This window comes from Aspergillus pseudonomiae (assembly GCF_009193645.1).
Source record: "Aspergillus pseudonomiae strain CBS 119388 unplaced genomic scaffold BDV37scaffold_30, whole genome shotgun sequence".
Lineage (NCBI taxonomy): Eukaryota > Fungi > Ascomycota > Eurotiomycetes > Eurotiales > Aspergillaceae > Aspergillus > Aspergillus pseudonomiae.
The window spans coordinates 27,772-53,920 of NW_022476022.1; the positions used below are offsets into that span (position 1 = coordinate 27,772).

At 49.9% G+C, this 26,149-nt stretch overlaps 9 protein-coding genes across 9 annotated transcripts; 7 read left to right on the forward strand and 2 right to left on the reverse strand.

The window, feature by feature from the left end:
* Positions 1-1,610: 1,610 nt before the first annotated feature.
* Positions 1,611-3,715, forward strand: BDV37DRAFT_112972 (COP9 signalosome complex subunit 1). Its single transcript, XM_032078414.1, has 4 exons — positions 1,611-2,043; positions 2,120-2,164; positions 2,220-2,500; positions 2,560-3,715. The coding sequence occupies exons 1-4, from the start codon at positions 1,905-1,907 to the stop codon at positions 3,568-3,570; spliced, it is 1,476 nt and encodes a 491-aa protein (XP_031941750.1). The 5' UTR covers positions 1,611-1,904; the 3' UTR covers positions 3,571-3,715.
* On the reverse strand, positions 3,715-5,643 carry BDV37DRAFT_113132 (putative MFS transporter). Its single transcript, XM_032078415.1, has 2 exons — positions 5,330-5,643; positions 3,715-5,266 (listed from the first exon to the last, which is right to left on the reverse strand). The coding sequence occupies exons 1-2, from the start codon at positions 5,579-5,581 to the stop codon at positions 3,860-3,862; spliced, it is 1,659 nt and encodes a 552-aa protein (XP_031941751.1). The 5' UTR covers positions 5,582-5,643; the 3' UTR covers positions 3,715-3,859.
* A 1,040-nt stretch (positions 5,644-6,683) lies between these two features.
* Positions 6,684-7,463, forward strand: BDV37DRAFT_282726 (uncharacterized protein; the record flags this gene model as incomplete). Its single annotated transcript, XM_032087111.1, has 1 exon — positions 6,684-7,463. One exon carries the CDS (start codon positions 6,684-6,686, stop codon positions 7,461-7,463), a length of 780 nt encoding a protein of 259 aa, XP_031941752.1.
* A 379-nt stretch (positions 7,464-7,842) lies between these two features.
* hrdA (E3 ubiquitin-protein ligase HRD1) lies at positions 7,843-10,867 on the forward strand. The gene is made up of 3 exons (XM_032081859.1): positions 7,843-8,040; positions 8,103-8,207; positions 8,288-10,867. Exons 1-3 carry the CDS (start codon positions 8,017-8,019, stop codon positions 10,481-10,483), a joined length of 2,325 nt encoding a protein of 774 aa, XP_031941753.1. The 5' UTR covers positions 7,843-8,016; the 3' UTR covers positions 10,484-10,867.
* Positions 10,868-11,360: 493 nt separating this feature from the next.
* Positions 11,361-11,912, forward strand: BDV37DRAFT_282728 (uncharacterized protein; the record flags this gene model as incomplete). The annotated part of the gene is made up of 1 exon (XM_032087112.1): positions 11,361-11,912. The coding sequence occupies one exon, from the start codon at positions 11,361-11,363 to the stop codon at positions 11,910-11,912; it is 552 nt and encodes a 183-aa protein (XP_031941754.1).
* A 78-nt stretch (positions 11,913-11,990) lies between these two features.
* On the reverse strand, positions 11,991-16,896 carry BDV37DRAFT_293915 (uncharacterized protein; the record flags this gene model as incomplete). Its single annotated transcript, XM_032089524.1, has 8 exons — positions 11,991-13,021; positions 13,055-13,221; positions 13,274-13,429; positions 13,467-13,651; positions 13,704-14,636; positions 14,692-14,901; positions 14,954-15,448; positions 15,508-16,896. 8 exons carry the CDS (start codon positions 16,894-16,896, stop codon positions 12,087-12,089), a joined length of 4,470 nt encoding a protein of 1,489 aa, XP_031941755.1. The 3' UTR covers positions 11,991-12,086.
* Positions 16,897-17,192: 296 nt separating this feature from the next.
* On the forward strand, positions 17,193-18,509 carry BDV37DRAFT_113194 (uncharacterized protein). The gene has a single exon (XM_032078416.1). The coding sequence runs from the start codon at positions 17,489-17,491 to the stop codon at positions 18,359-18,361; it is 873 nt and encodes a 290-aa protein (XP_031941756.1). The 5' UTR covers positions 17,193-17,488; the 3' UTR covers positions 18,362-18,509.
* Positions 18,510-18,689: 180 nt separating this feature from the next.
* On the forward strand, positions 18,690-19,935 carry BDV37DRAFT_247391 (LysM peptidoglycan-binding domain-containing protein). The gene is made up of 2 exons (XM_032081860.1): positions 18,690-18,720; positions 18,791-19,935. The coding sequence occupies exon 2, from the start codon at positions 18,825-18,827 to the stop codon at positions 19,488-19,490; it is 666 nt and encodes a 221-aa protein (XP_031941757.1). The 5' UTR covers positions 18,690-18,720; positions 18,791-18,824; the 3' UTR covers positions 19,491-19,935.
* Positions 19,936-21,185: 1,250 nt separating this feature from the next.
* BDV37DRAFT_271329 (uncharacterized protein) lies at positions 21,186-25,591 on the forward strand (the record flags this gene model as incomplete). The annotated part of the gene is made up of 3 exons (XM_032084704.1): positions 21,186-22,420; positions 23,661-25,028; positions 25,093-25,591. The coding sequence occupies 3 exons, from the start codon at positions 21,186-21,188 to the stop codon at positions 25,589-25,591; spliced, it is 3,102 nt and encodes a 1,033-aa protein (XP_031941758.1).
* Positions 25,592-26,149: the final 558 nt, after the last annotated feature.

Consider the following 26,149-nt stretch of genomic DNA (forward strand, 5'->3'; position numbering starts at 1 on the left):
GGCAAGGTACACGAGATGATATAAAAACAACAAGGTTTTCATGTTTCATAGGCGAATATGGCCGCTGAGCTGAATAATCGGATACGCCGACCTGTGCCGATTCGAGTGTATCGAGTGAATACCCATCGCCGTCGTGTTCGCCCTCGCCGAAGACGTGGGCGACAGCGTCAAGAGCATGCCAGTGAAAGGAACCACACAGTATGTGTTCACTCAAGGCACAAACTTCAAAAGCACGAACTATGGTTAACTCTATGCCAACAGGGACCACACGAACTACCCCCTCGCCCGGCACATGTTAGCCCGGAGCTCAACTACGGAGATTGTGGCCCTTACCGTCGCGATGTCCAGGACCTTCCTCTTCGTCCACCTGCAAGTGACAAGGATAAAGAGAATATTCGCCCTGCTCCTTTCGCTAACCCAGCTCACTCGCAGGCAGGCGCGGCCTATGACAGGTAGATCCGAATATGTGTCGTGAAAGAAGCATGTTGCTAACAAAAGTTGCAGACACGATGTCAATATGAGGTTCGATTCTTCTACTGCTAACCACCTGATTAGCTCATCTGGACTTGCCGCTGGTACCAAGATGGAGTCAGGTACTCCGGTTGAACATGTAGATAACTCTGCCTCTGTATATGTTCAGGCGAGTGGGTGAGTAGCCTCCGGTTCTCTCGCCGTCCCAGGTAATATACTGATAAAGCAGAGCTGTGGACGTCCAAATCACACACAGGTAAGGTGTTATATCTCATTTGAATTGAGTGATTCTGACATGCCATGATTAGTGATACCTTTGCTACTTCGAATGAGAGCGGGTAGGAAACCTGAGCCAGCTGTCACAACTGTTTCACTGACACATATACTAAAAGTACTCATGAGAATCTGCCAAGCCTGTCATTTAACGTCTCCGGGGATATGGTGATGACCGAGGAGTCACAAGCTGTGGCGGACGACTATTGCAGTGAGCTGTTTACGATTGTTTGAACGTAACTAAGTCAGATAAGTCTGGCTCTGGAAAGATATGTCGACGCCCATTGTCATCAATCAGGATACTCGCACTGAGGATATCCAGACACTCGATGAAGGAATGTATGTATATTTTTTTCTTTTTGACTAGGTTGGCTATTGACTGACGCAGCTAGCTTTTGAACATGATGCGGATCTATTTGGTCGATATCGAACAGCTCACGCAGCATTCACAGGGGTCAAGATCAACCAAACACGGGATTATAATGGAAAAAAAAAAAAGAAAGAAAGGAAAGGAAAGGAGAACGCAGAGAAGAGATCTTGCATCTGCCTGTCTGTATTCTACTCGGGCTTGAATCCAGCTGTCTTCGTCTTCCCTTGCAGAGTTGGGGTGATGAAGCCCATTATGTCGCCATCATGAAGAATCCTGAGTTGCAATGAATTGCTAGGGAAGGGAGCGGTTCCTGTATAGATTAACTATGTCTTCAAATGCTGTTTCAAACGCCCTGCAGGATCATGTCATATTCCCTGTAGGCATTAGGATGACAAAGGCGGTCGTGGAAGCGGTGAAGACGTAGGCGGAGATAAGTGCGTTGTTGATGATGATGACCATCTGATAGACCATTGTTCTTTTTCTCCACACATACACCCGCTACAGTGATTTTGGCTCTACTAGTACTTCTGGAATAGCTATCTCCTCCCTGCCCGAAGCTTCAGCCATCAGAACTTTCCATATCCTCTACGGCGACCTCCACTATCACCGCTTGGGTAACCAAGAGTTACTCCACTTCGACGTGCGGTATATCGCTCAGTCGCTCCGTGTGTAACCTGTCGAGGCTTCAACTGTTCCCCTCGTATCGACACAAGAGAATTCTGGGGAGCTAAACAGTTGCTTAATACCGTTCCTTTATTGCAGGCTCAAGGTGTACGCAAGTTTTAGCCAAATGGAATCCATGCCGCCTGATGCTTTCGACTCTCATCCGACAAGTCCATATGCGGGACAATTACACAGTGTAGGGAACCCCGACATAGAGAGCATAAATGGAGTAGCGGCTACTACGGTGCCGTCCGTGAAGGTTGATGGTACGGTTTTCTAGTCTGCTTTATCAAACGTATCAGCGTGTGCCAGCAGTGGAAGTGATGCTAATTTTCTGAACAGACCCACCTAAGTTTGAATTGGAATCGTACATTGCAAACTATACTGGTATGATGCGCATTCTCCCATGTTGATGTCTAGCTAACTGGTATGCTGCTTCCAGGCCGAACCAAGTTCAACCGTCTATTTCTAATAGGCACGTGCTCCACATATCTCTCCGTCGAGGCACTGAAGGCTGCGATTGTCGAAGCCAAATCAAGCAAAGATGTTTCCCGATACGAACGCGCAGTCCGTGCACTCGCCGATTCTGCACCGTATGAGGCTGAAGCTACACCAGACAATGAGTGGATAGATCGTACACGGAAGGTCGTCAAGGCGGAGACCGATCGACTAGAGCATGAACTGAGAGGGTATAAAAACAACCTTATTAAAGAGAGTATAAGAGTAAGCTTCCAGGCAGCGCTCTATAATACTTCGGCAGACATTCTGACCGGATATCACAGATGGGCAATGAAGACCTTGGGCAGCACTATCATCAAATTGGTGACTTAGTGTCGGCTTCGAAGGCTTACTCTCGCATGAGAGATTACTGCACGACCCCGAGCCATATCGCCTCAATGTTGTTTAAAATCATAAATGTAGCCATCGAGCGTGGGGACTGGCTGAGTGTCCAGTCTCATGTGCAGCGATTACGCAATCTACAATCGAAACAAGAAGAACAGGCTAAGAACCAGCCGAAGATGTCGGCCGCGATGGGCTTGTCCCAGTTGCACTCTGGCGCGTATCTAGAAGCTGCCAATAGCTTCTTGAGCACAGACCCCACTTTAGGTGACTCGTACAACGAAGTTCTCACGTCCAACGATGTTGCCGTTTATGGTGGACTTTGCGCGCTTGCATCCATGGATCGCAATGAACTTCAGCGGCGCGTGCTAGACAACAGTTCGTTCCGCAACTTCCTTGAGCTGGAACCCCATATCCGCCGGGCGATCTCTTTCTTCTGCAATTCGAAGTTCCGGCTGTGTCTCGATATTTTAGAGTCTTACCAAACCGATTACCTGTTAGACGTCCATTTGCAGCGTCACGTCAGCACTCTCTACACTCGCATCCGAACTAAGTCTATTCAGCAGTATCTGGTTCCTTTCAGCCGTGTCACGCTTGACTCTATGTCCAAGATCTTCGCTCCCGCAGCTACCAGCGGACAGGCTCAGCCTATCCACTCAAAGTCCCCGTTTGTTCAAGAATTGATCGGTCTCATTCAAGATGGAACCCTGGACTCTCGGATTGACCTGGAAAAGATGGTCCTGGTATCCAATCAGACCGATAAACGGACAGAAGTGCAGGAAGCCGTGTTGGAGAGTTTATCGAGCTACATTGATGAGGCACATATAAGATTACTGCGGACTAATATTATCCGCGCAGGACTGGAAGTCCGCCCATTAGGCGATGAGCGCAAGCAGGGGCATGCTGGACCCGGGCCGAAGCATTCACGACCGCCGACGGGGGTGTTCCAGTGAACTATGAAGTGAAGGATGGTATTACGGAGATAGCCAGCTACGAACAGAATTATGACTAGAGACACGGTAGAAAATCAAAATAGTTTACGAATTACTGTGTTGTCCCAGGATGGAAATGCCTTCTGTGCAATTGATAATCTGAGTTCCACTTTACTGTCTTGTTTTCTTGTGTCAACCTGGGCATCTGTGGTATAGATATATATTGGAACAGACGCGAGAAGGTAAAAGAAAAAGGGAAATGAACAACATTCTGTAAATAAGAATCTAAATAATCCCCCAAAAATACGCTTTACCTCGAGCGTTTGACAAGACAGCCCACAAGGCCCGCCAGGAGCAATGCACCATTGAAACCAGCCATGATGTAGAACGGCGCGCCCGAAGACCAAACGTCAAAGAGAAGGCCACCTAACTTAGTAAGGAGCAGGATACCCGCGCCACCAAACAAGGAGTACACGCCGGCTATTGATCCTTTCAAGTGGGACAGCTGTTTCTGTCTTTGATACCTGGGGGCCCTTCCGAGCAGTGGCTGTCGGTCTGCACCGCTGTCCATTTCGCTGGTTCGAGAGGCACCATCTTCGGTGTGTGATTCAGTCTCAGCGTCAAACGCCTGTTTTGGGACTTCCTGGTTTAGATCGATACCCAGGATGCCGTTGCTTAATACGGCCAAACTGCAGACAATCGCCCCAATTTGGCTGATACCGATTAAGCTCATGATGGCGAATACACTCGGACTTCCACCTTCTCCGCTGAACTTGGGTGTGGGGAGAAGTGGGAACGCCGTGTATCCGAGGACACCGGCCAAGCAAGCAAGGAGGAGAGGCAGATGGTGCCGGCGAGACTTATCAGACCAGTACCCGAACGCTGGTGCAGCGATCAAGGCTACGAGCTGGGAGACGCCTGTCAGGATCGATGCCAGCTTGTATGCATCAGGGCAGGAGTGCTTGATATCTCCGGACCCTTCGTTGTGGCCGTCATTGCAGACGCCCAGGACTCGATAATAGTGGTTGACAAAGAGGGGAATGAACAGAGAGATCCCCACCGACGAGGCGCGTGCTACAAACCCTCCGATGTAGCCGATGAGGATGTCACTGTGGCGACATCCTAGAACTATAGCCGCGCCAAATTGGTCCAGATATGGGAGGCGTGATTTGCTGCCAGCAACGCATCTTGGCTCATCGTCGTCGTCCTCCTCTTGGGTCGACCAGAGTGAGCTCCATGTCTTTTTCTCCTCGCCGGGAAGATCCCGGAGCCCGAATAGACACCATAAGCTGACCAGGAGAGCCACTGCTGCGACTACGTAGTAGCTGCACTGGATGGCTTCGGCTGGCGATAAGCCGAGGGTCTGGAATTTGGCAGGGAGTGGGAGGAATATAACAAGAGATACAAGGGCGCCGCAGCCAGCGCACATTCCTACGAATCCAGCCAATCGAGAGGAAGGCGTACTCGCGTCGCCGTTTGATTGGGTCTGAGATGATGCTTCATGGTTGGAGCTGTTTTGCGTGTCTGCTGTCTCGGTGGATTCTTGATCGTTGGAGCTCCCCGTCACAGTTGGAAGAACTGCCGTCACCATGGTCGAGACCGCAGAGCCGCCAATACTAAATAACAACCGTCCCAGAAGAAGTTGCGGATACACGTTCGTGGCCTGGACGAGTACAACCAATGCGACGGCTATGATGCTATAGCCAGCCACACATACCTATAAGGGAAGAAATGAGGCTTCAGGTCATAACTAGTATATCAGGAGTGGACGGAAGCGTACATGGCGGACACCTATGCGGTCCGAAAGAACCCCCCACAGAGGGCAAGCGACCAGCGCAAGCAATTCATCTGCAAACCCGAGGGTTCCGACGGCATCCCCTTCGCCATCATGTAGTCCAATCAACTCTGTGACCACAAATGAGATGGAGGAGTTGATATAGACTAGAAAGGCAATAGAAAACGGACAGACGGCTAGCAAGTAGGTCAAGGTCTGCGTGCGGCTCGCCGTAAATAGAGCTCGTTGGGAAGCCATGTTTCTCTGATCAATTCAGGTCATGTTCTGATTCCGAGTTGGAGGAATTAGCCTAAAGTCTCGGAAATCCGTACTATACGCTTATGATATGGTCTTAAGGGAAGCCGATCTTGGCAGATGGAGGGACAACGTCAGCTGTGGAAAAAGCGATACATCCAACATCACCTGACTGCGCGTCGAAGGCGCCGATCGAACCGAGTCTACTTCGGTTTTTTATTAAAAAAAAAACTATTAAATCGTTCGAACTTTATTTGCTTTATCTGATTTCTATTTCGACCTCAATCTACACCAATGCATCATATCTCCTCGTTATGCTCCGTATATGAACTGTGGTATAGTGCTCCTATTTAGGAATAGCGTGTGCCTTCCACCGCTGTGTGTGCTCTATCCCGACGCAGTGCGTGGAAATATCCAAAGGCAGCGAGCTGGCAGGCGCGTAAGGTTCCTTTGTAGAGAATATTGAGTATAAAAGTCCTACCCGAGTCGGGTAGGACAGACAAACAAAATCCACGTGATGTACATTCTCCTAATGAGTGTATGTTAGTCTTAGTGGATATGATATCAAAAATCACTGCATTAGACATTCGCATCCTGCTTGTTCGATTACATTGCTTTGATTGACCGTACTATACCTTTAATTTACCTCGAACTACCCACTACGAAGATGTTATTTATGTTAGAAGGACTATATCCTTGATTTAGTCTTGAATATACTACTGATAGATGTATATAGCCGGCCCTCCCCGCCAATTGAACCATCTGTCTCGAAATTAGGCACGGACACATACCGAATGGGCTCGAAGTTCCAGCGAGAAAAACAAGAAAAATGGGTAAACACAGTTGTGCGTTTCCATCCGTTTTGTCCCGGCGTCTGATAAAACAGCAAACCCCGGCCTCAATCCGCCCGTGGATTCTCTCATGTCCATGTCCAACGGTGAACCGGGGAACCTGGATTCAGCAATCCCGGCGATCGGCATTGATCTTCTTTTCCAAAGGCTGGACATGGCACGCAATTTGAGAGGTACATCGGAGGACAGACGACCGCTGTCTCAGAGAAAGAATCTACTAAACCGGGAAACTTTCCTGGCTGTCGAGTGTCAACATGTCATCTGCCGTCTGGGAGATTGGCTCCCAGGCAATTTGTAAGGTCAAAACTTGGTCGGAGGGTATGGAAAGTGAAAGCGACACTCTTGCTTTTGTCGCATCCAGGTTTCCACACATCCCACTTCCCGAGGTCATTTACTCGTGGGTCGACAAGCAGCTGGACCGTACCTTCCTTATCTTAAGGCGGGTTCAAGGGCAAACTCTTGCGAAGGTCTGGCCATCACTGACTTCCGAGCAAAAAGTACAAACCGCTACTACTGTCGCACAATATTGCCACGACCTTGCTGAAGAGACTGCAGAGAATTTGCAGTCCGCAACAGGCTGTGGAGTCCTTGAACCCTTTTTAACGGTGGATGCCAAAGAATCACACCCATCCTGGAAGCCTCGACCATTAGGACCACTTTCTCGCACTGTTGCTGAGAGATATTTCCAGAAAATGTCAACTCAGCCTCCTCCCCCTGTTGGAGATAGATTTCAATTCTATCATGCCGACCTTAGCCCGACAAATATTCTTATCTCAGACGACTGTAGCATCGAAGCAATCTTGGATTGGGAATCAGCTGGGTTTTACCCCAAGTTTTGGATTCCTCTGAAGCCGTATCGGAGTGGAGGATTCAACCTTGACTCTCCAAATGATTCCCGCTACGATTGGACGGACCTTTTTGGATCAAAACTTTCTGACGTGGGGTTTAAACTTGATCATAACCATGTTGAATGGCAGAAGTCTTTAGTTCTTACTTTCTTCGATGTCAATGAGCTTCGTGGTGCTACTCCGTGAGATCCTCCGACATGAAGAACAGAAATCAGTAGTTCAACCTAGTATCTCATTCAAATTAGCAAGCAAAAGATGGAAGACAGTTCGTCTTCTCTTTTCCTATGTATCCTTAGCTAGTTGACACGGTGTCTGCCCCGTATAGTAGGGCTATTATTATAGGTGATAATAAAGGGTGTAAAGGCCATGGTTCCCAAGCCAACTTAAATGTTATGCACGCTCCGTATTTCACAACGGGATCCATATCTATACTCCACGTCCGGACTAAACTCAAAAGAGACAATACCCGGACACCCGCGCTGACGTAAGGTCCCGGCGGGCGGTGACGGCTTCTCCCCCCCATATTGCTTTGACAAAGTAAGTATAGCATAGCTGTCCAGAACATCTCCAATTCTCGCCCACGCGGTCGCTGGCCTGAACCTTCAATCCTCTTCACTTTCCTCTCCTCCTATTGTGTTGATTTTGTTTATCCGCTGTCGATGTCCCTCTGACAAACTTACTGGCTTCTAATTTCGGCTTTTTGTCAAGGACATCGGGCTTCTCGCCCGCCTCTGCTGTCATGAGACTTGCCGCATATACTGGGGTTAGTGGCACGCATGGTTCCGTTCGCATTCAATGGAAAACTGACCCTGCCTCACTTTACAGGTCTCAGTGGCCCTAGCCACGGGTGTCTTTTTAAAGGCGCTTCATCAGAGGGCGAACTTCTACTCGGCCTGCGTTTACCTTTCTCAGAGCAGTGCCAATCTCATGGTAGGTCGCCGCCGCATGCGCTCTTCCAATGAGCTCCGCGCCTAAAGACCACTTGAGAGGATATCTTCTAACAGATGCAGATCCTGACAAATGTGTGTCTGTTGGCAGTCGGTTTCCTTCTTTTCTGGCTTCAGCGTCTCCTTTACGGCCCTTTGCGACCCATCGAAACCGAACAGTTGTATGAAAAGGCATGGTTCGCCGTTACGGAAACTTGTCTGGCCATGACCATATTCCGGGGCGAGCTGGGGGGCTGGTTTCTGGTCATGTTCGTCTGTTTACTCGTCGGAAAGGTTTGGGGCTGGATTGGCGAGGGTCGCGTGGAATACCTGGAACAACAACCCCCAGTCAACCCTCGCCTGTTCCATACTCGCCTGGCAATTTCCCTGCTCCTCGCGGTTTTGTTCAATTCTTTCATGTTAAAGTACTGTGTTCGGACAGTTCTTGAGCAAGCACGCCCTGACATGATGGTCATGTTCGGCTTTGAGTTCGCCATCCTCACCATCCTATCGAGTTCGACTGCCGCCAGGTACTCAATTTCTCTGGTCGAGATCTATGTTACTCACCAACAGCTGAAGGCCAGGGTGGAGGAGCGTCGTCAGGAGATTCGAACTGAGAGACAGGAGGCTATTCGTCGGAGTGCGCAAGCAGGAGAACTCTCTCCTCCTACTAACCTGCCCGATGAGAACGACATCAATGAGATGGAACTTGATGTCCCAGGATGGGAGGAAAAAGGCCGCTGGGTTTTCTATCTCGATCTGCTTACGGACTTCTTGAAGCTGACCGTATATCTCTCGTTCTTTGCCATCCTCTTCACTTTCTACGGACTGCCAATTCATATCCTGCGCGACGTAGTGGTGACAATTCGCTCCTTCGGTCGAAGAATCATGGACTTCCTTCGCTACCGCAATGCTACTCGTGACATGAACGAGCGATATCCAGATGCAACCGCAGAGGAAATCGCACGGGAAGAAGTCTGCATTATTTGTCGGGAGGAAATGGCACAGTGGCAGCAACCCGCGGATGGAGCTGGACCAACAAGAGGACGGGTTTCCGAGAGACTCCGCCCGAAGAAGCTCCCTTGTGGTCACATCTTGCACTTCGCCTGTCTTCGCAGCTGGCTGGAAAGACAACAAAACTGCCCAACCTGTCGACGCCCAGTTGTCGCACCGCCTCGTCACCGTGGCCAGCCAGGGGCGGGGGCAAACGACGGACAAGGCAACGGAGGTGCTGGGGGTCTACAAGGTGGCCCTGCTGGAAATCAGCCTGCTGGGAGAAATGCAGCCGCTGATGGTTTACCAAGGGCTCGTGTATACCAATTTGGACCTTTCCGGATTGGGTTCGGCGCGGGCCGAGGTGACATGTTCCACAATCTTCATCAGCAAATTCATCAAGGCAATGCTCCCCTGCAACCAGCAAATAATGGCAACCCTGGCGCGAGACAGATCGGGTTTGGTTTTGGCTTCGGGCGTCCACCACCACCACCAACCGCTCACCCGTCGCCAGCCCCAGCGCCCGTCTCTGATATACAAAGCCACCTTTCCCAATTGGAACAGCAGATTATGCAAGAGATCAACAATCTCCGGGTCACTGCAGATCAACTCCATCTGGTCCGCTTGTTACAAACCGAGCTTCAGCGGCTTCGGAGTCTCCCGAATCCTCAGGCAACCCCCTTGGATTTGCCGAATATTTCATCGCAGAACCCTACTATTCCCTCGTCGTCTACAATAACAACGACTCGCCGACAATTCATATCAGACCCGAGAGCACCGGCCATGACGGCTGGCGATACACGACTACCCGAAGGACTTAGCCTTCCTCCGGGCTGGTCCCTTCTTCCCCTCCACTCAGCGGAGCAGGGCTCGAGTGGAGCGGCAAGCGTGACGCCCACTCCAACTGTTCCTGTGGCAGCTCCCTCTATACGGACGCCTGACGGCAGCTCCGAGCCCCAGACGCCCGCCTTGGCGGAGAACGGTGTGAATGAAAACCAGGATGACCAAGGTCCTAGCCAGGTGAATTCCGGTTCTCGTACCCTGCCAGGTTGGGGTTCCGCAGTGGCGCCAACCACCGCGACGGACGATGCTGACCCAGCGTCGGAGCAATGGACAGAAGTGACAACTGAGGGACAACCTGAGAAGCCCAGCTCTCTATCCGTTGGACATGGTGAGGGTGTCCATCATAGTGAGGATGGTGTGGCAGAGGATAGCTCATCGTCATCACCATCGAAGGGCAAAGCACGGGTGGCAACGGTAGAGGACGTCGGGGATGATGAGACATGACATGGGATTCCCCTCTAGAACTTTTTGCTTTCTTCTTTTTTTGTATACTTTGCAAGTACTTTACTCCCCACTATCTATTTGCCCGATGCATTTGTCGTATCAAATTTGGGAAACAAGCGTTCAATGGCGTTCTTAGCGAGGCAGAAAGATCATACCCGGGTTGTCTGTGTATTCGAATTTCTATGCGATGGAGCTCATGCCTGGTGATTTCCCCGTTTTGTCATGTTGGAATCCATTTAGCATGGCCATCTGGTCAAGATTGCAGAGGAGATCTATTTCCTCTGTCGAGATTGCGGATGTCTTTACATGCATGTACTAGTATGTACATAGTAGTGGTAGCAATTGACCTCGCCTGATCCTCCTTTTCTATAGGATATACAATCAAGATATACAGTTATCTATATCATCTGACATTTATGTACTAAGAGACGGGTTTTCATCACTCGATTTCTTCAACTACTGTCGGTAAGTAGGATAGGGTCTTCTCATCCTTGTCAATGTCTTATTACGAAACCACCAATATACTGTTTAAGATGGCCAGAGAGTTGGTCTTTACACACTTAAGCATCCAGCTTACCATGACCAGACTAGACTTGAGTTCGATTGGGCAAACTTCGTTACGCGAGAAGAGCTCATCCGGTATGGATGTATCATGTATACCTTGTTTGTTTTCCTACATATTGACCTGGTTTCCCAGACTTCTCCTTGGCATATTTTTGCTCGACGTCTATTTTATCATTTTAAATGGCTTCTCCCATCAAGTGGTGTTTCCGAAGTTGACGATGCAGTTGGCCCTACATGAAGCTTGCTTTCAAGCAAAAAGTGCAGATGAGTACTACGGAAATTTGCACTTGTTGTCGGAGTCAAAATCTCTACTATGGAATACGTCAGTATTCACCTGTTTCCCGCCAGGGAAGCCTTTATGAGGTGTAACGTGAAGGTACCCAACGAAGAAGGCCTGGTACCACTTGTCGGGACTTTCACGGACTTGCAAACACACCGGCTGATACTGAACGTTCCAGCTGTCTCCGACGTCTTCCAGAACGCCCTGATATGCCCGGATAAAGATGTTCAGGAACAACTTGCACGTTACAATAATGCCGGCACTGACCACGTGCTGGACGATTGGCGCGGCAGATGGTGTTTGGGATCCTGGCGAGTCAATTTCGCTTGTTACGGGCCTCCAGCTGTTGTGGACGCAGTCTTCAGGGTCATCGAAAGTGAATTCTACAAATTTCGTGGTGCAATCTTGACGCAGTCGAAATACGTCGCGAAACCAGGACAGATACTGAACCCTGATGAGACTGGTGAAGAGCTCCTACCTCAAAATGGAGCTTTTAGTGTGGCAGGGATTGCCGCTGTTAACATGCGTGAGGATAGTGGTGGACATGCTGCATCCTCACTTATTAGGCCCTACTTATACGAATAGCAAGCAATGTATATGCACGTGGTAGCTAGTCATTCATCTCCACTTTAGGTATCATCTAACATTGGTGTCAAGTAGATAATCAAAGAGCGCAACTATCTAAAACAGCTAGAATTGAAGCACCATTTTTCAAATTCCATCTTGATCGGTATATCGACTAAAGCCGTTGTAGCAAGCCTAATTATGATACAGCCCCCACTCGACCTTCTGGCCCTTGACAGTCCCCTTGCAGGACATCTCGCCTTTGGAACCAACCTTCCCAGACCCTCCAAATTGTCTTACGGAGTCGGATATGATATCCACAATGTCCTGCGCGCCGACATGGAAGTCAATGTTACCATTCTTGCCCTTACCCTGCACACCGAAGGCGCATGTCCCATGTTGGACGAGCTGGTGCTGGGACCCGATCGCGTTCTCGACCTCATAGTGGCCATCTGTGTTAGCAATGTTCTTCACGATCTGCATGCAGTCCGCCACGGTTGGGGACGCATCACTAGTCTGGTCGACGAATGTGGAGCTGCCGCAATAGTCAGGCGCTGGATAGATCACGCAGGGGTAGTTCGGGGCGTCGGTATCCCCAGTATCGCCATGGTCCCATGCACGGAAGGCAGTTTCCGCGCCACAGACTGGCAAACGGATCAGTCCCGGCGTCGTGATATCGTCGTTGTACAGCTCTTCTAGTGTCTCCATATCCGTAGGGTCGGCTGCGTTGCCGCCATTCGTCTCACCGTTCTGCAAGTATGTACGCACTGATCCTATGATGATCTCCTCCACGGTGACATTGCCAAACAACCCTTGACCCATTGAGTCCACGCCGGGCAGTGCAGAGAATGGATTATCCAGGCAGCCACCTTCAAAGCACACCCAAGGCTGCCCCTCAGGTGCGGCAAGATAGTAGCGCTTATTGCGATAGCAGGCCTTTGCCAGTTGCATTGTCTCTTCCTCCAAATAATCACCCATGTCATCGGCATGGTCACATGAGTAGCCCGCATCAATAATGAAAGGGTATCTACCAGAAACAGCCCAGATGGAAGGAATGGCGAAGGCGAAGAACGATTTGCCTATACCTTTCTGAAGAGCAGCTAAGCTATCCTTTGGCAGTCCGACCCCGTCTGCTGGTGGTAGTATCATACTGATTGAGGAACCTTCAATAAATTTGCCGTCAGAGATGAGCTCCGTCAGTGTATTGATTGCGTCGTCAGAGCCGTCGAATAATTTGCTCAACGACTTTTCTATCACGGCGCCCCAGCCCGCGATAGCCTGGCCCATATAGTTGGTGAACTCATCCTGCTTCTCTGGAGTCCAGTCGTAACTGTTTGTCTAACGGTCAGCAAGTTGTTCCAGTACTTGGCTATGGCACCTACGCTTCAGGGTCATCGAGCAAGTCCTTGGCGATAGTTGTACTTTGTGAGATGATGGTCATAGTGGTATCCTTGACGTTGTCCAGTGTTGAGCCCTTCGCTATGAAATAGGGCAACTTTGACAACACTTTTGGGGGGATAAGGTTAACTTCTTCTTTACTATTGGGAAAGGGGTTGAGGCTAGCCATGGACGTACTGGAATTGAAGAATGGGGCGGGCTGCTGAAGCGGTCCCAAGCGTAATGAGGTCGATCAGGAGTAAGAGCCATGTATTGTCCGGGGGCTTAGGTATCGGCGCGAACTTATTCTCGAAATCATCGAGAGAGTTGGTGATTACTGAAGCGGCCTCATGGAATAGGGCACTGTGATAGCTCTGGTATAGCTAGGGCTATTGTCAGCATATGTGGATCAGGTTTGGCAAAAATTATTCATACCTGATGAATATAAACCATTGAATTCCAAATCATATAGCCTGCTGGGCCTGCACCATTGGTATCGAACTCCTTACACTGTTTAGTGTTATCGCAGTTGTTTGTCGCCGCGAACGTGCCACATTCAGCATTGTCTGGGCCGTTAAGAGTGTCCGAGATGGACGCTGTGAATGCCATTTTTGGGCGGCTTCTATCAAAGGTTCTCCACATATCAATCACGTCAGCCCAAGCATGAGGAGCATCAATTTGGTTCCATCGTTCCGATGGCGACAACCCGCGCTTATCGGCGACGGCCCTATCAGTACAATGGAGCTCAGTCCAGTTTCCTGTCCTATTTCCAACCTGCCAGGGGTCCTGTTTGTTGTTTATGGCAGTCTTCCAGGCAGCCCAGTTGTCGACAAGCACGCCACCACGTGTTGGAGGATCGTTATATTCCTGGAGATCTGTGGCCCAGTCCGTGGTACCGCCCATGTTGAGTCTCTCGTAGAGCGACTTGCGCGACGCCTTGGTCTCAGCGCTCATATATGCGACCCATTGGTTATTGTCGTAGATTAGAATGTCGCTGTCGCTAGCAGGATCGACATAGTGCTGATTGACTCGACCGTCGCGTTTCAGAAGCCCGTTAGTTGTGGACCCCTCCAAAATCTCATTGATCTCAGCATTGGATATATAACCTCCTGTGGTCGTGCACTTTCCCGGGGTAGCCTGCGAGTCGTAAGGTCCTCCAGTGTAGAAGCATTCTGGGCCGTGACATGTAGGATCAGCCATGGCGAACGATCGCCCATAGCTGGTTACGCCAACGACAACCTGATGCGAGGGAACACCTGCTTTGGTGATCATGACTAAAGAACTGATGGTCTCAGTCAGGTTGACCTGACTGCGAAGGCACATTCCTGAAGGACAACCTATCTGTGAGTTGGGATTCATTGCATCCCACTGCACAAGCAAAAGTCAATATGCGATGTATGTCAGATGGAGCATGCCTACCTACCTGTCCATGGAGATCATAGGTCATGTAGATGATATAGTCCACGATCTTACTAATCTTCTCGATGGGGAAATACCTTAGGTAGCTGTAGGACGATGCGGCCGCAATAGAAACGGATTTCCCGGGAAGCAGATTCTTAAGGATGACGAGGAAGGCCAGATAATTGTCACCAGAGTCCGGATCATCGGGCGGAATTCCCGGAATATCAGGTGCCTATATGCAGGTTAGCTGTGTGTATAAAGCATATGGTGCTAAGAGAACATACTCCAGGATACTCCCAGTCAATATCAACTCCATCAACGTTATTAGCCTTGACAAAGTTAGCAATGTTCGTGGCCATTGTCAGCCGATTGGCAGGCTTGACTCCCTGGCGAAAAATATTGTATGTAGCAGGCAGGGTGGAGAAATCCCAGCCACCGAAAGACAGGATCTTTTTTGGTCCAGCGACTTTCATAAAATTCCTAAATTCGTACTCAGTCAGGACGTCCTCGAACTTAACCTCATATTGCTCTGTTAGTTGACCAAATGCAAAGTGCAGATGTGTGTATTTGGACCCGTCAATTTGGATGGCATCCTGATATAGGCACGCGCGACTACCCAAGCTATAACCCTCGAAATAGGCAATACTTCGGAAGACTTCAGGGGCATCACCGCGGACGAGCTGTGTGCCACAGTTTGAAATGCAACCGTTCGTACCTTTTTTAGCAGACCCTGGCGCTCCAGTGCTGGTGTCGATGCAGAACTCGTCTGTTATTCCACACTACGCCGATAGCCTGTTAGGACTGACTGCATGATCTGCTTCTAGGATGAAGAACATACCTGACCCCAAACATTGCAACAGGCATTCAAGGGGCATGGATTGAGCCCTGCAATATCCGTAGTATCTTTGGGCGTTTCAGTGCCTGGTACTTGGGGGCCGCATACCGCATTGGCTACGGGGTTTGGCATAGGCGGGCTTCCACTGCTCAAGCAGATGATAGTACCAATCCAAACATTCGAGCAGCCGTTCCAGCCCCATGTCTTCTTGTTGAAGCCCTCCAAATCCTCCTTTGTTAGACTGTATTGAGCAGCAAGATCTGCACAGTTGTCATCTTCTTGGATGGTGTACGAAGCACACGATCCGTCCGGGTTAGGTTTTGGGGCAAAGTCCGGGAGTGTGCCGGACGAGCAGCAGACATGTTGCCCGGGCTTGAGTGACGAACAGAGTTGAGGGTCAGAGTTATACTCGGTAAAATCTGCCGCGGAGATTCCACACTTTGTCGCCAGAGCAGCGCAGTCATCTCCTCCCTCAACCTGAATCGTGCTACATTCAGCCCGAGCTACGAGCTTGCCGGGGGAGGATGACGTGGGACGGGTGGTGTTCGATTGGGTGGTGTTGGGAGAACTCTTCAAAAGAGGAGTGGTATGGACGGCCGGACCGGTAACGTTCTTTGTATGTTCAAAGGAGAGACAACCTCCTGTCGACCAGGTTTTCATGGCATCCTGCACCGGGGAAAAAGAACCATTGCTAGAGGCGAATATCCCGAACGTATGGGCATTGTTGCTAGTGGGATCACATAATTGCATGGCCACATTACTTGAGCTGATCCGTAGAGTACGAAGATTGTCTGCCAGCGCCTTCGCCGCAAAGGATGCGACTCCCTCGCTTTGTAGACCTTTTCCAATATAAATACCGACTGCGGCGGACCCAGATCGCGCAAACATGAATGTGTTTCTCTCAGTGCTCCGAGTAGCGATATGTTGACTCTTCATATAATAGCGCATCTGTTTCAAAACGGAGATGATATCTGAGGGGGCGAGTGCGCCTTCTGTCCACCAGCCAAGGGAGTATGTTGTGTTCACAGACTCAGCAGCAGACGCCATCTTTGCGCTCGGGCGTGGGAGGCTCGACCAGTCAGGGCCAGAAGAGCTACAAGCATAGAGGCGATGGAGGGTGTCTGGATCATCCACTCGATCATACAAAGAGAAATCGTAAAACATGGTTTGGTGGCAGAACTGGAGTTGATCGAAATTGTGGTACAGAGACCAATTGGAGGGATTGGGACCTGCGATGTGGCAAGCTACAGGGCATGCCGCATCTCTACTGCGATAGCCAGGACTGGCAGGCTTTCTCAATCCTGCCTTTCCTCGTGCCGCAAAGGCAAGATCAAAAGAGAGCAAGAGGCATACAGCCCCCAGGGCTGTGGTCAGCCACGAGGGGGTCATCATGTCACTCTATCAAAAGGCTTGAACGAAAACTAAAAGAATGACAGGAGGTTGGGATAGTAAAGAACGACGATAAAAAGGAATGGTTAGGTGAAGACTAATTTTCTCATCCTCTAAGGCGTCTTTCTCGGGGCTTTTGTACTTTCTCTCCTGCAGTCCAACACAATGATGGGCCTTTCTCCTAGTAGACGACTCACCTCGTGCTGGGACTTCCGGCTCATTTCCGTACATAATTCGAATCGAAGACGAACGTAGACGGCCCAGGCCGTTTAGCGGGCTTAGCATCTATGCCATAATTTGATATGGCTGGGTTGTGTTGACCAAAGTACTGGTGGTTTTTCTCGGATAAAATCAAGCACAGATTAAATTCATCCTGTCGGCAAGGCCCAACTGCTTGGCTGCGTCCGCAATGCAACGGTTCCTGCATACTAGTCCATCTCGCTAAGCGACGTTAGTATCGCTTCAATGAAGCCATCTCCAGGGGCCAAGACCCCACCAACATATTAAGGAACCATTGTTGCCGACTCTTCTAATTTCCAAATTCCGGCCCATCAACTTATCCCTTTTGCATTTCGCTCCCACCACGACGACTAGCATGGGTCCCCTGCCTCGAGGTTGGCTTCGCCTGGCCCTCTCTCTATGCCTCGCTTGCGGTTGGGCCTCTATTACTCCAGGGGTTGCGGAAGTCGACTTGATCTTTCCGCGCAATGGGAGCTATCCTCCCTCCACGCTGACCCCGATCATATTCGCCATCCAAAATCCTAGTCTTCTGTCAAGCGTCCATCCTCGAATTCGATATTACATCGACCAAGTAAATGTCAACAGCAGTGAAGCGGTCTCTTACTCAGGTATCATCGAATTGGAGAAGGGTAATTTTACCGGAAGCGATCCATCCTTCCTCTATTGGAGCACCAGCAAGTTTAATATTGAGGGGACATTCGAGATCATCTGGGCTCTTGATATGTATAACTGCTCGCGTGAACCGGCGAGTACAGATTTCACGCTTGGATATCTGGGTGGACACGGCGCGAGGTCTTTCTTCTCTACTAAGAATGGCACTTCGCCACCGGACTTTGTCGCCGCAACCGAGGATGGTACCTGTGAAGAATCCCTGGCTCAGGCCATACATGTCCCGGAGCTTTTGAAAGTTCCATCCGGGCAAATCTGGGGCAGCCCAACACGAGCAACAGACTGGTACGCTCCAAAGCCCACCTGGCGCGGTTCTTCCTGCGCAGTCACTGCGGATTGGGTGCCGACTGCTAGTCCTTGTAACGTCAAGATTGACTCCTCAGCTGCCACAAGTATTTCGGCGGCCTTGACCGCTACTGCCTGCGCCAACCCGCGCCGCCGCACAGGGCTGAGCTGCCCAACCCCATCGTCTGAAAATGCGGCCCCTGTGGGGCCATCACACGTCGAGAGGCCATGGATATTAGTGATGGGTTTGCTGCTCGCTTACGGTCTCGCGTGAATGAGGTCAGCTATCTCTGTGGTACAGGCTTTTGACAGACCATTTCGTTGTATGCTAGTGCTTTGAGATTTTCCGTAATAGGATATTGTTGCGCGGGTACTTCGTCCCATTCGATGCACCAGTAGCTATCGATTCGGTAGAGGCATATGGAGTATATTAGTAGTTCTTGGCCGAAGCTAAGGCTGACCCGATGTCACCTCGGAGAGGCCCGTCCCCGGTATTAGAGCCGCGGCTGATCTGAAAGAATCCGGATATCCGCAGTAAAGATGCACAACCCATGAGGATGGCCTGTTCATAATGCCAAGGAGGCCTTTGCTCAGGCGTTGTGGGGCAATCCATTCGCCGCTAGGATACTTGATCTAGTAGGTCCGAGCCCTCCATATTAGTATGTGGTAGCCAATCGCACCAATATGCATCACGCGAACATACTCAATCGCCAAATGTACAAGACATAGCCAGTCGAATGCACACGTTACATCACGGAAAACCCGGCTGGAGTACGTGGGAGGACATTTATAGCTCAAAACCACACCTGCAACCGCAAGCCCAAGAATCACAATCAACATCCCTCATTTCCTTTTCCTTTTCACTCAATTCATTCCTGCGGCCTGCCATGGGCTACAAAGCTGCCATTACTCTGGGGTTGCTCCCCAAACTGCTCTCTGCTAGCGTTGTCTGCAGCTTCTCCATGGCAGCCAGTGAAGGCGATACTTGCGAGTCCTTCGCTACGTCCTGGGGCCAGACCGTTGAAATGTTCCAAGAGCTCAATCCCGGTGTTTCATGCCCAACTCTGACTGCTGGCCAGAGCTATTGTATCATTGGCACTGTCACAGATGACCCAGTGACCACGAGCACAGCGACTTCTACGACGCTGAAGACCACAACAACCGCGACAACCACGACCTCCTCCAACCAGCATGAGCCAACCCAGCCTGGTTTGCCATCTAACTGCGACAAATTCCATCTCGTCGCATCCGGTGACCAGTGTGACATAATTGCGGCCGAGTACGGCATCTCGGAAGCTCAGTTCAAGGACTGGAATCCCAGCATTGACAGCAGTATGCCTTCCCCCCTTTATATTTTTTTTTTTCTTCGCGTATGTCACCCAGTGCTAATTCGTTTCTATTAGACTGCTCCAACCTCTGGCTGGACTACTATGTCTGCGTGCATGTCCCAGGAGCCACGACAACAACGAGCTCGACGCCTGAGCCGACGTCCACGTTGCCTCAGCCGCAGATGCCGGGGATCGTGAGCAACTGCAAGACCTTTTACAAGGTCAAACCCGGGGATGATTGTTTCTCGATTGAGACGGCAGCGGGCATCACCCTTGCTGAGTTCCGCTCGTGGAATACGCAGATTGATGCGAGTTGCTCGAACTTGTGGGTGGACTACTATGTATGCACTGGCGTTTAGTCTTCTCACTGTTCAGAGCGACCCCGGGGATATCGTAGTACGTGGATGAGATCTCGACGTACATACCGGATCCCGAGTATCTGATTGACCTATTTTTGATGTTCCCGTATGCTCCTGGTATCTAGAGTGTGTGGCAATATATGTAAAGTAATAGATTAAAAATGTTATGATACCCGGATTGTAATCTATAAAATACGTACGGTGTTAAAATCTCAATATCTGCCACGGGTCCCACACCGCCTATTCTGCCTACTATAACCGCCTGCTAACGTGACTTTCGGCTGTATACCTCCCCGCTGATTCTGATGTATGTAGCTCTTGGAGTTATATCTTATCTATCTATCTGTATATAGCTTGATCTGTAGTCTGTCTGAGTATCAGCTCTGATTAGTCTGTCTGCCCGAACCAACGCCCTGATAATTAGGTATATAGCTCCTTCCTCCAGGGTTGAGTCAAACAGCTCTATTATATAGTTTTTATTAAGACTCTAGAAATAATAGAAATATATATATATATATATATTTTTTTTTACAAATATATTAAATATTACAAAGTCAAATATTAAGCCAGAGTAAAGCGAGGGAATACAGCTTGTACAGTATAATTTAAGAATAGAAACAGCCTTCATGCAGGCCCCAATCACATTCCGATTTTGACATTCTGTCGAGTCAGTCCCATCTTATCGGTCAACTCTGGGGATACTTCGTACATACAATTCACGGTGGGGCTCCCAGAAAATAATCATAATACTTTTTTTTTAAAAAAAAGAAAAAGAAAAAAGAACCGTTGCAGTTCGACAGGAATAAAGTTCAAAAGTGTTCTCTCAAAGGGGAACATGGTCATTGGCCATGAGTTCATGCTTGAATCCTGCACTGTAACCACAAGTCGCGGATCGGCTTCATCACTGCTGACGACAACACCTCCGCCTCCCGTTCCCAGTCTTCCCCGTCCGCTGCTTACTCTGAATATTTGAATTTTGAAAATCACACTGCTCATGCCCTCGGCTGGATGAATATCTTTATCGGAGCGGAGCTCCTTTCCTTTGTTTCACTTTAGTTCCCTCTTGCTGCGTGGCTGTGGCTTGGCTTCTTTTCCTTTTCGTCTTGGCCCCTGACGTCGCGAGACATACAAATAACAGAATTCCTCTCGCGGACGGATCAATTGGCCGTTTCATGAAGCCTCACTTACTCAGCCGATTGTGAGTTCCCTTAGCCTGGGTTTTCCTAAAAGCGCCCGCAATCGCTTGCCCAGGTCTTTCTCGCGCAGGAGCCTTTGCGGATGAAGTGCTCGGTTCATATTTGCAAGACACCCTGCCCTACTCAACACTGATGCTAACTGTCTTTTCCATGGATTTTTGTAGCCAATTACTATTGATTTTTCCTACTGGCGTATATCTTCACAACCACATCTCATGATTTTCTCACGGCGCGCGATTCCGCTCCTCGGTCTCGCCTTCTTTATCGTCTTCCTATACACGGTCAGCAGTCTTTCCCGGCAATGGCGGAATATGCCACAGGTGGTTGGCCTGGGCGACCTGGTTGCGACCCCGTATCCAACGGCGTCTGGCCATGTGAATGTTTCTGGGGTGGTTGATAAGCCTTCGAGAGAGCCGTACGCGCCTCGACCGCATTATGCGCCTGGTGTTCCTAAACCTCCCGGGTCAACATATACTAAGGCCTTGGTGGTGCCCCAAGCTGGTCTTGAAGACACCGAATGGATTCAATTTGAAATTCCAGAGTGGCAGCCTGCCGTCTACGTGGTTGACGATCCCTCTGCGCCTTTACACCCTCCCAAGAACAAGGGCCATGAGGTTATAGTGTATCTGAGCTATATTATTGACCACTACGACAAACTACCCGACATCATTGCCTTCATGCACTCACATCAGTTCGCTTGGCATAACGATGAGATCTTCAACGGTAATGCCGCCGAGATGCTGCAACGTCTAAACCCCGCGCGGGTAGTCCGAGAAGGGTTCATGAACTTGCGTTGTACATGGGCACCTGGCTGTCCTGATTGGCTACATCCAGGCACATTGGAAGAGAATGAACAAAAGCAAGAAGAAACCATGCTGGCCAGGTCGTGGGGCGAAATCTTCCCGGATGACCCAATTCCCGATGTCCTCGCACAACCATGCTGTGCCCAATTTGTCGTTTCGCGCGAGCGCATTCTCGCGATCCCGAAAGCTCGCTTCGTTTACTATCGTGACTGGATTCTCCGAACGGAACTGAGTGACTATATCTCTGGCCGAATCTGGGAGTATCTGTGGCATGTCGTGTTTACGGGTGAAAATGTCGTCTGTCCTAAGGAGCACGTCTGTTATTGCGATGGCTACGGAATTTGCTTTGGCGGCGAGGAGGAATACGACAAGTTCCGAAAACTACATTCGGAGAAGGGAGAGTTGGAGGAAGACCTCAAGTTCTGGCGCGGAGAAGCAGAGGCCATCGAAATCGAGCGAATCGTAGGCACCCTAGGCGAACAAAGCCACGTCTCAGTGCCCGATCCGGGTAGGGATACCGAGCTAGAGCAGCTAATTGTCGAAAAGGAACGGACAATCGAAGAGATGCTACGCAACGCCACCAAGCGCGGAGAGGACCCAAGAGCGAGAGCGTTAGAGGCAGGCAGATTATGGAAGGAAGGAGATGGGTTCTAAACGGCTTACGACGGCACCAAATACTCATAACTCACGGCTTCGCTGGCCGGCTAATGATCTTACACAGGACTATGCGGACTTTGGACATTCCCTCAGTCTCGGTGCTCTTTTCAAGACTTTTCATTTCCCCATACATATACACTCACGCTCACACCCGCAGCCATAGACTTACCTTCTTGTTGATATTTCTGCATTATGGTGTCGGAGACCGTGTGGCTTTCGTGTGCCTCTCGATGCTGTTTAGTTCTACCCTTCTTGCGAAATATTTGGGATTGGATACTTGGATTGTTTGAGGCCTAAGTGGTCTATAGTGTTGCCATATGCCCCCAAAAAATGTGTTGATACCTACTCCAATTGCAGTTTGGCTGGTTCCAAATGGATATTGATAAAGGCAGAGAAAATCCGTATTATTCTTTTCTACTTTTACAATTCTTCTTTGTCTTTTTTTGGAATATCCATTCCCCAGGGGTAAATTGACACATTCCATCATGACGTAGTAAGTAACCCGAGTAACCCATGGTTTCAGTCACGTGATACACCCGACGGTTGACGACTTTACAGAGTTTGCATTGTCTGCCCATCCTTCAAACCGCGCAAACAACGTCATCTAGGCCCGAAGCAAGCGATCTGATTGATTAACTTATCGCGAATCGCGCGAGCTCATTCGGATAGACGTACTGGAGCGTTCTGCCTCCGTATCTTCGTCTGTCTTCTTGGACAACGAGATCTGGCTTTGCGCCCGCTTCACGGAAGCTCCGGGCTCATTGGCGAGTCTTGTTTTTCTTGCGAGCCAGCAAGGGGACTGCGCGCAGTTCTTCGCCGAGCGTATTCATTTCAACCGGTCTATGCCACTTACTTCTAGGTAGCTATTGCCTTTGGGAACTGACAAGGACGGTTGAACGCTACAAGCGGCAAGCCTTTAGTTCTAGTGCGGTTCTATTTGAGCGCCAAAAAACAAAATCCTCCGCACCAGCCCACCGCCATCCTTCGCGCGTCGCGTGGTTATGGTGATATAGATTGATACCGGTTCTCACGCTCCCCAGACTCGATTTTTTCTCAAGACTTCCTCTGATACGTAGACGGGCCCTTCTTCATTGTGGCTGTCTACGCCCAGATTGCTGTCATGACGTCTGCCTCCCATCACCAACATCCTTCGTCTTCAGTCGCTGAATTTTCCGCTCACCAAACTGCTTCTTCCTCCAACATCGACCCGAACGGTAACATCGCCACTAGTGGCTATGCGCCAAATGAAAGTCAACTGGCTGGGCTGGTAGAAGCTGCTACTGCAGCAGCTGGTCAAGACGTATCACCGGAATGGGCCGCCGCCGCCGCCGTCGCAGCCGCCGCCGGTGCTGCCGGACATCAGCATCATCTAGACGGCTACCCCTCGGATATGCATATCGAGGATGATAGCTTTGCAGATGCAGGTTTTGGGACAGGGCTGGGCGCTGGAAGACAGTTACGAGCTCCAGGGCCTTCCGCCAATGAACACAGTCAGCCTTCCGGACTGTCAAGAACTGTATCAAAAAAGAGAAAGAGAGATGGCCCACTTGACCCAGCCTTAACAGCCTCCGGACCTGGTGGTCATCAGCAGCAGCCCCATCAGCATAATTCGCATCATTATGGTGGTGAAAGTCTAGATATCCGGTCTGCGCCTCCCCAGTCCTTATCAGAAGCGCGCGCGGTTGGCCTACATTCCGCAGCTGCTTTGTTCCGTCAACCCTCGAGCAACAAGAAGTACACACGACCACCCATGTCGAGGCTTTTCGCTTCACTGGAATTATCACCAGAAAATTTCCTACATTTACAAGCCGCTGCCAAGGCATACATGCTAGATGACAAGCATCCAGAGCGACGTGAGTGTGTCGGTCAACGTGGCAAGGGGGACACGGAAATGGTTAAATTGAGACTCTGGAATTGTGTGCGCCACTTCCTCGAAATTGAAGGGAACGGTGAACGCTTTTTTGGTGAAAATGTAGTCAACGAGGGCATGGGTCCCAGGACCTATGTATGGCCCCGGGATCAGCAGAAAATCATCGCACTTGTCATTCCACTGCTACGGCGTATGGTCACAAATGAACGACAGAGGCAATATGCCGTTGAGACGAGGAAAGGGGGGGGATCAGAGGAACGACGACGAAGGAAAACAGAAGACAGCCTCCAGAATATGAATAGTGCTAGTCCCCCGAAGTTCCCCGTTGAGGAACAACTCCAGATGCATGCACAACATCATCCTCCTGAAGGGTATGCGCCAACGCACCCCGAGTTGGGGGCGACTTCCCAAGACATGGAGTTGGGCCTGACAGATCTCCTTCCTGACGGCTATCCAGCTGACTGGAATGCCATCTCTAAAACGTACGACACCTACAATCAAAACTACGAGCTTGACAACCTGTGGTATCTCTCGGGCCTACAGCAGCCAGATTGGCGTGGGTTAGTAGCTGCTGTTGACAGCCATTACCAGGTCATTCACAACGGCGGTTTTGATTGTCCCACACCATGTGAGGACGAGAATATCAACCATATCTTACATGCAAACTCTGTGTCGTGTTTACGGTGGAGAGTTGGTGGGGATCGACATCAAGTTGCCAGGAATGAGTTGTATGTTGCCACCCTCCCATGACCACCTTCCTCGGTATTTAACATGAAACTAACTCCCTTGTAGTGCAAGCAGTATCACCCGTGACCTTTCTCGCATTATCCGTGATAATATTGCAACGAAACATGGCGTACAAACGTCAACCGACGACCATGCCTCCATGCACCCATCAAATTTTCCGCCCCTCCCAACAGGTCTAACTATGCCAAACCCGCCGACAACCTCTCAAGCACCAATATCTTTGCGAATCAATATCATGCAGAACGGTAAACGTGTACTTCCACGGGTAGATCTTCCTGCAGGACACTGTCCGGACCTTGAGACTTTGAAACAGCTACTCTGCCGTCGATTCGCGGGCCAGTTGCCAGGTCTACCTTCTGACCCGTCGCTGGACCCTGCAGCCTGGATGTCTTCGGTTGGCTGGAGATTCCGAGTCTGGTTGCCCGAGGGCTTGACCCCTGTCCAGAATGACGGCGAGTGGACGATCGCACTCCTCTCTGCGGGTAACGTAGACTGGATGGACGGTGATCTACGAGTCCTTGTAGAGCTGGAGAGTACCTCTTAGTAGTGTCTCTCATTTTCTGGGTAGCCAACACACCCTACTCTTCTCTCTCCCCCTTACTATCTGGGATTCAACAACAGATTTGCCTTCTCACATCCCGTGGCCTGTCTTCCCTGGAGGATACGAGCATTAATAATCTTCTTCTATCTTTGTTCTGGGCCTTCTTCTCCATCTACCTCCTTTTACCTTCTCTCTATCCTTTTCTCCTCACTTCGCTTTGCATATAAATATCCATACCTAACCTTCCTCCTCATTTCGGTGAACGTTGACCATTTTTTTCGGTTCATACCTTCTGATGCCCATTACGGACATGACTTATCAGGATGAGACATGATGTAAGTGTATGCTGGCATTAGTTGCATTTAGGAGGTAGAATAGTGCTTTTTAATACGACGTGTCCAGCGCGGTCTGAAGTATAGTCTGAAGGCAATGCGACTTCTGATGTCACTCAATAAATAATTTCTAAGGAATGAATTTCAAAGAGCATGGGAGCTTCTGAATTTCCCCTTCCTTCCTTCCTTCCTTTCTTCTCTTCTTCAGAAGAAGGTCACTGGTATTTGC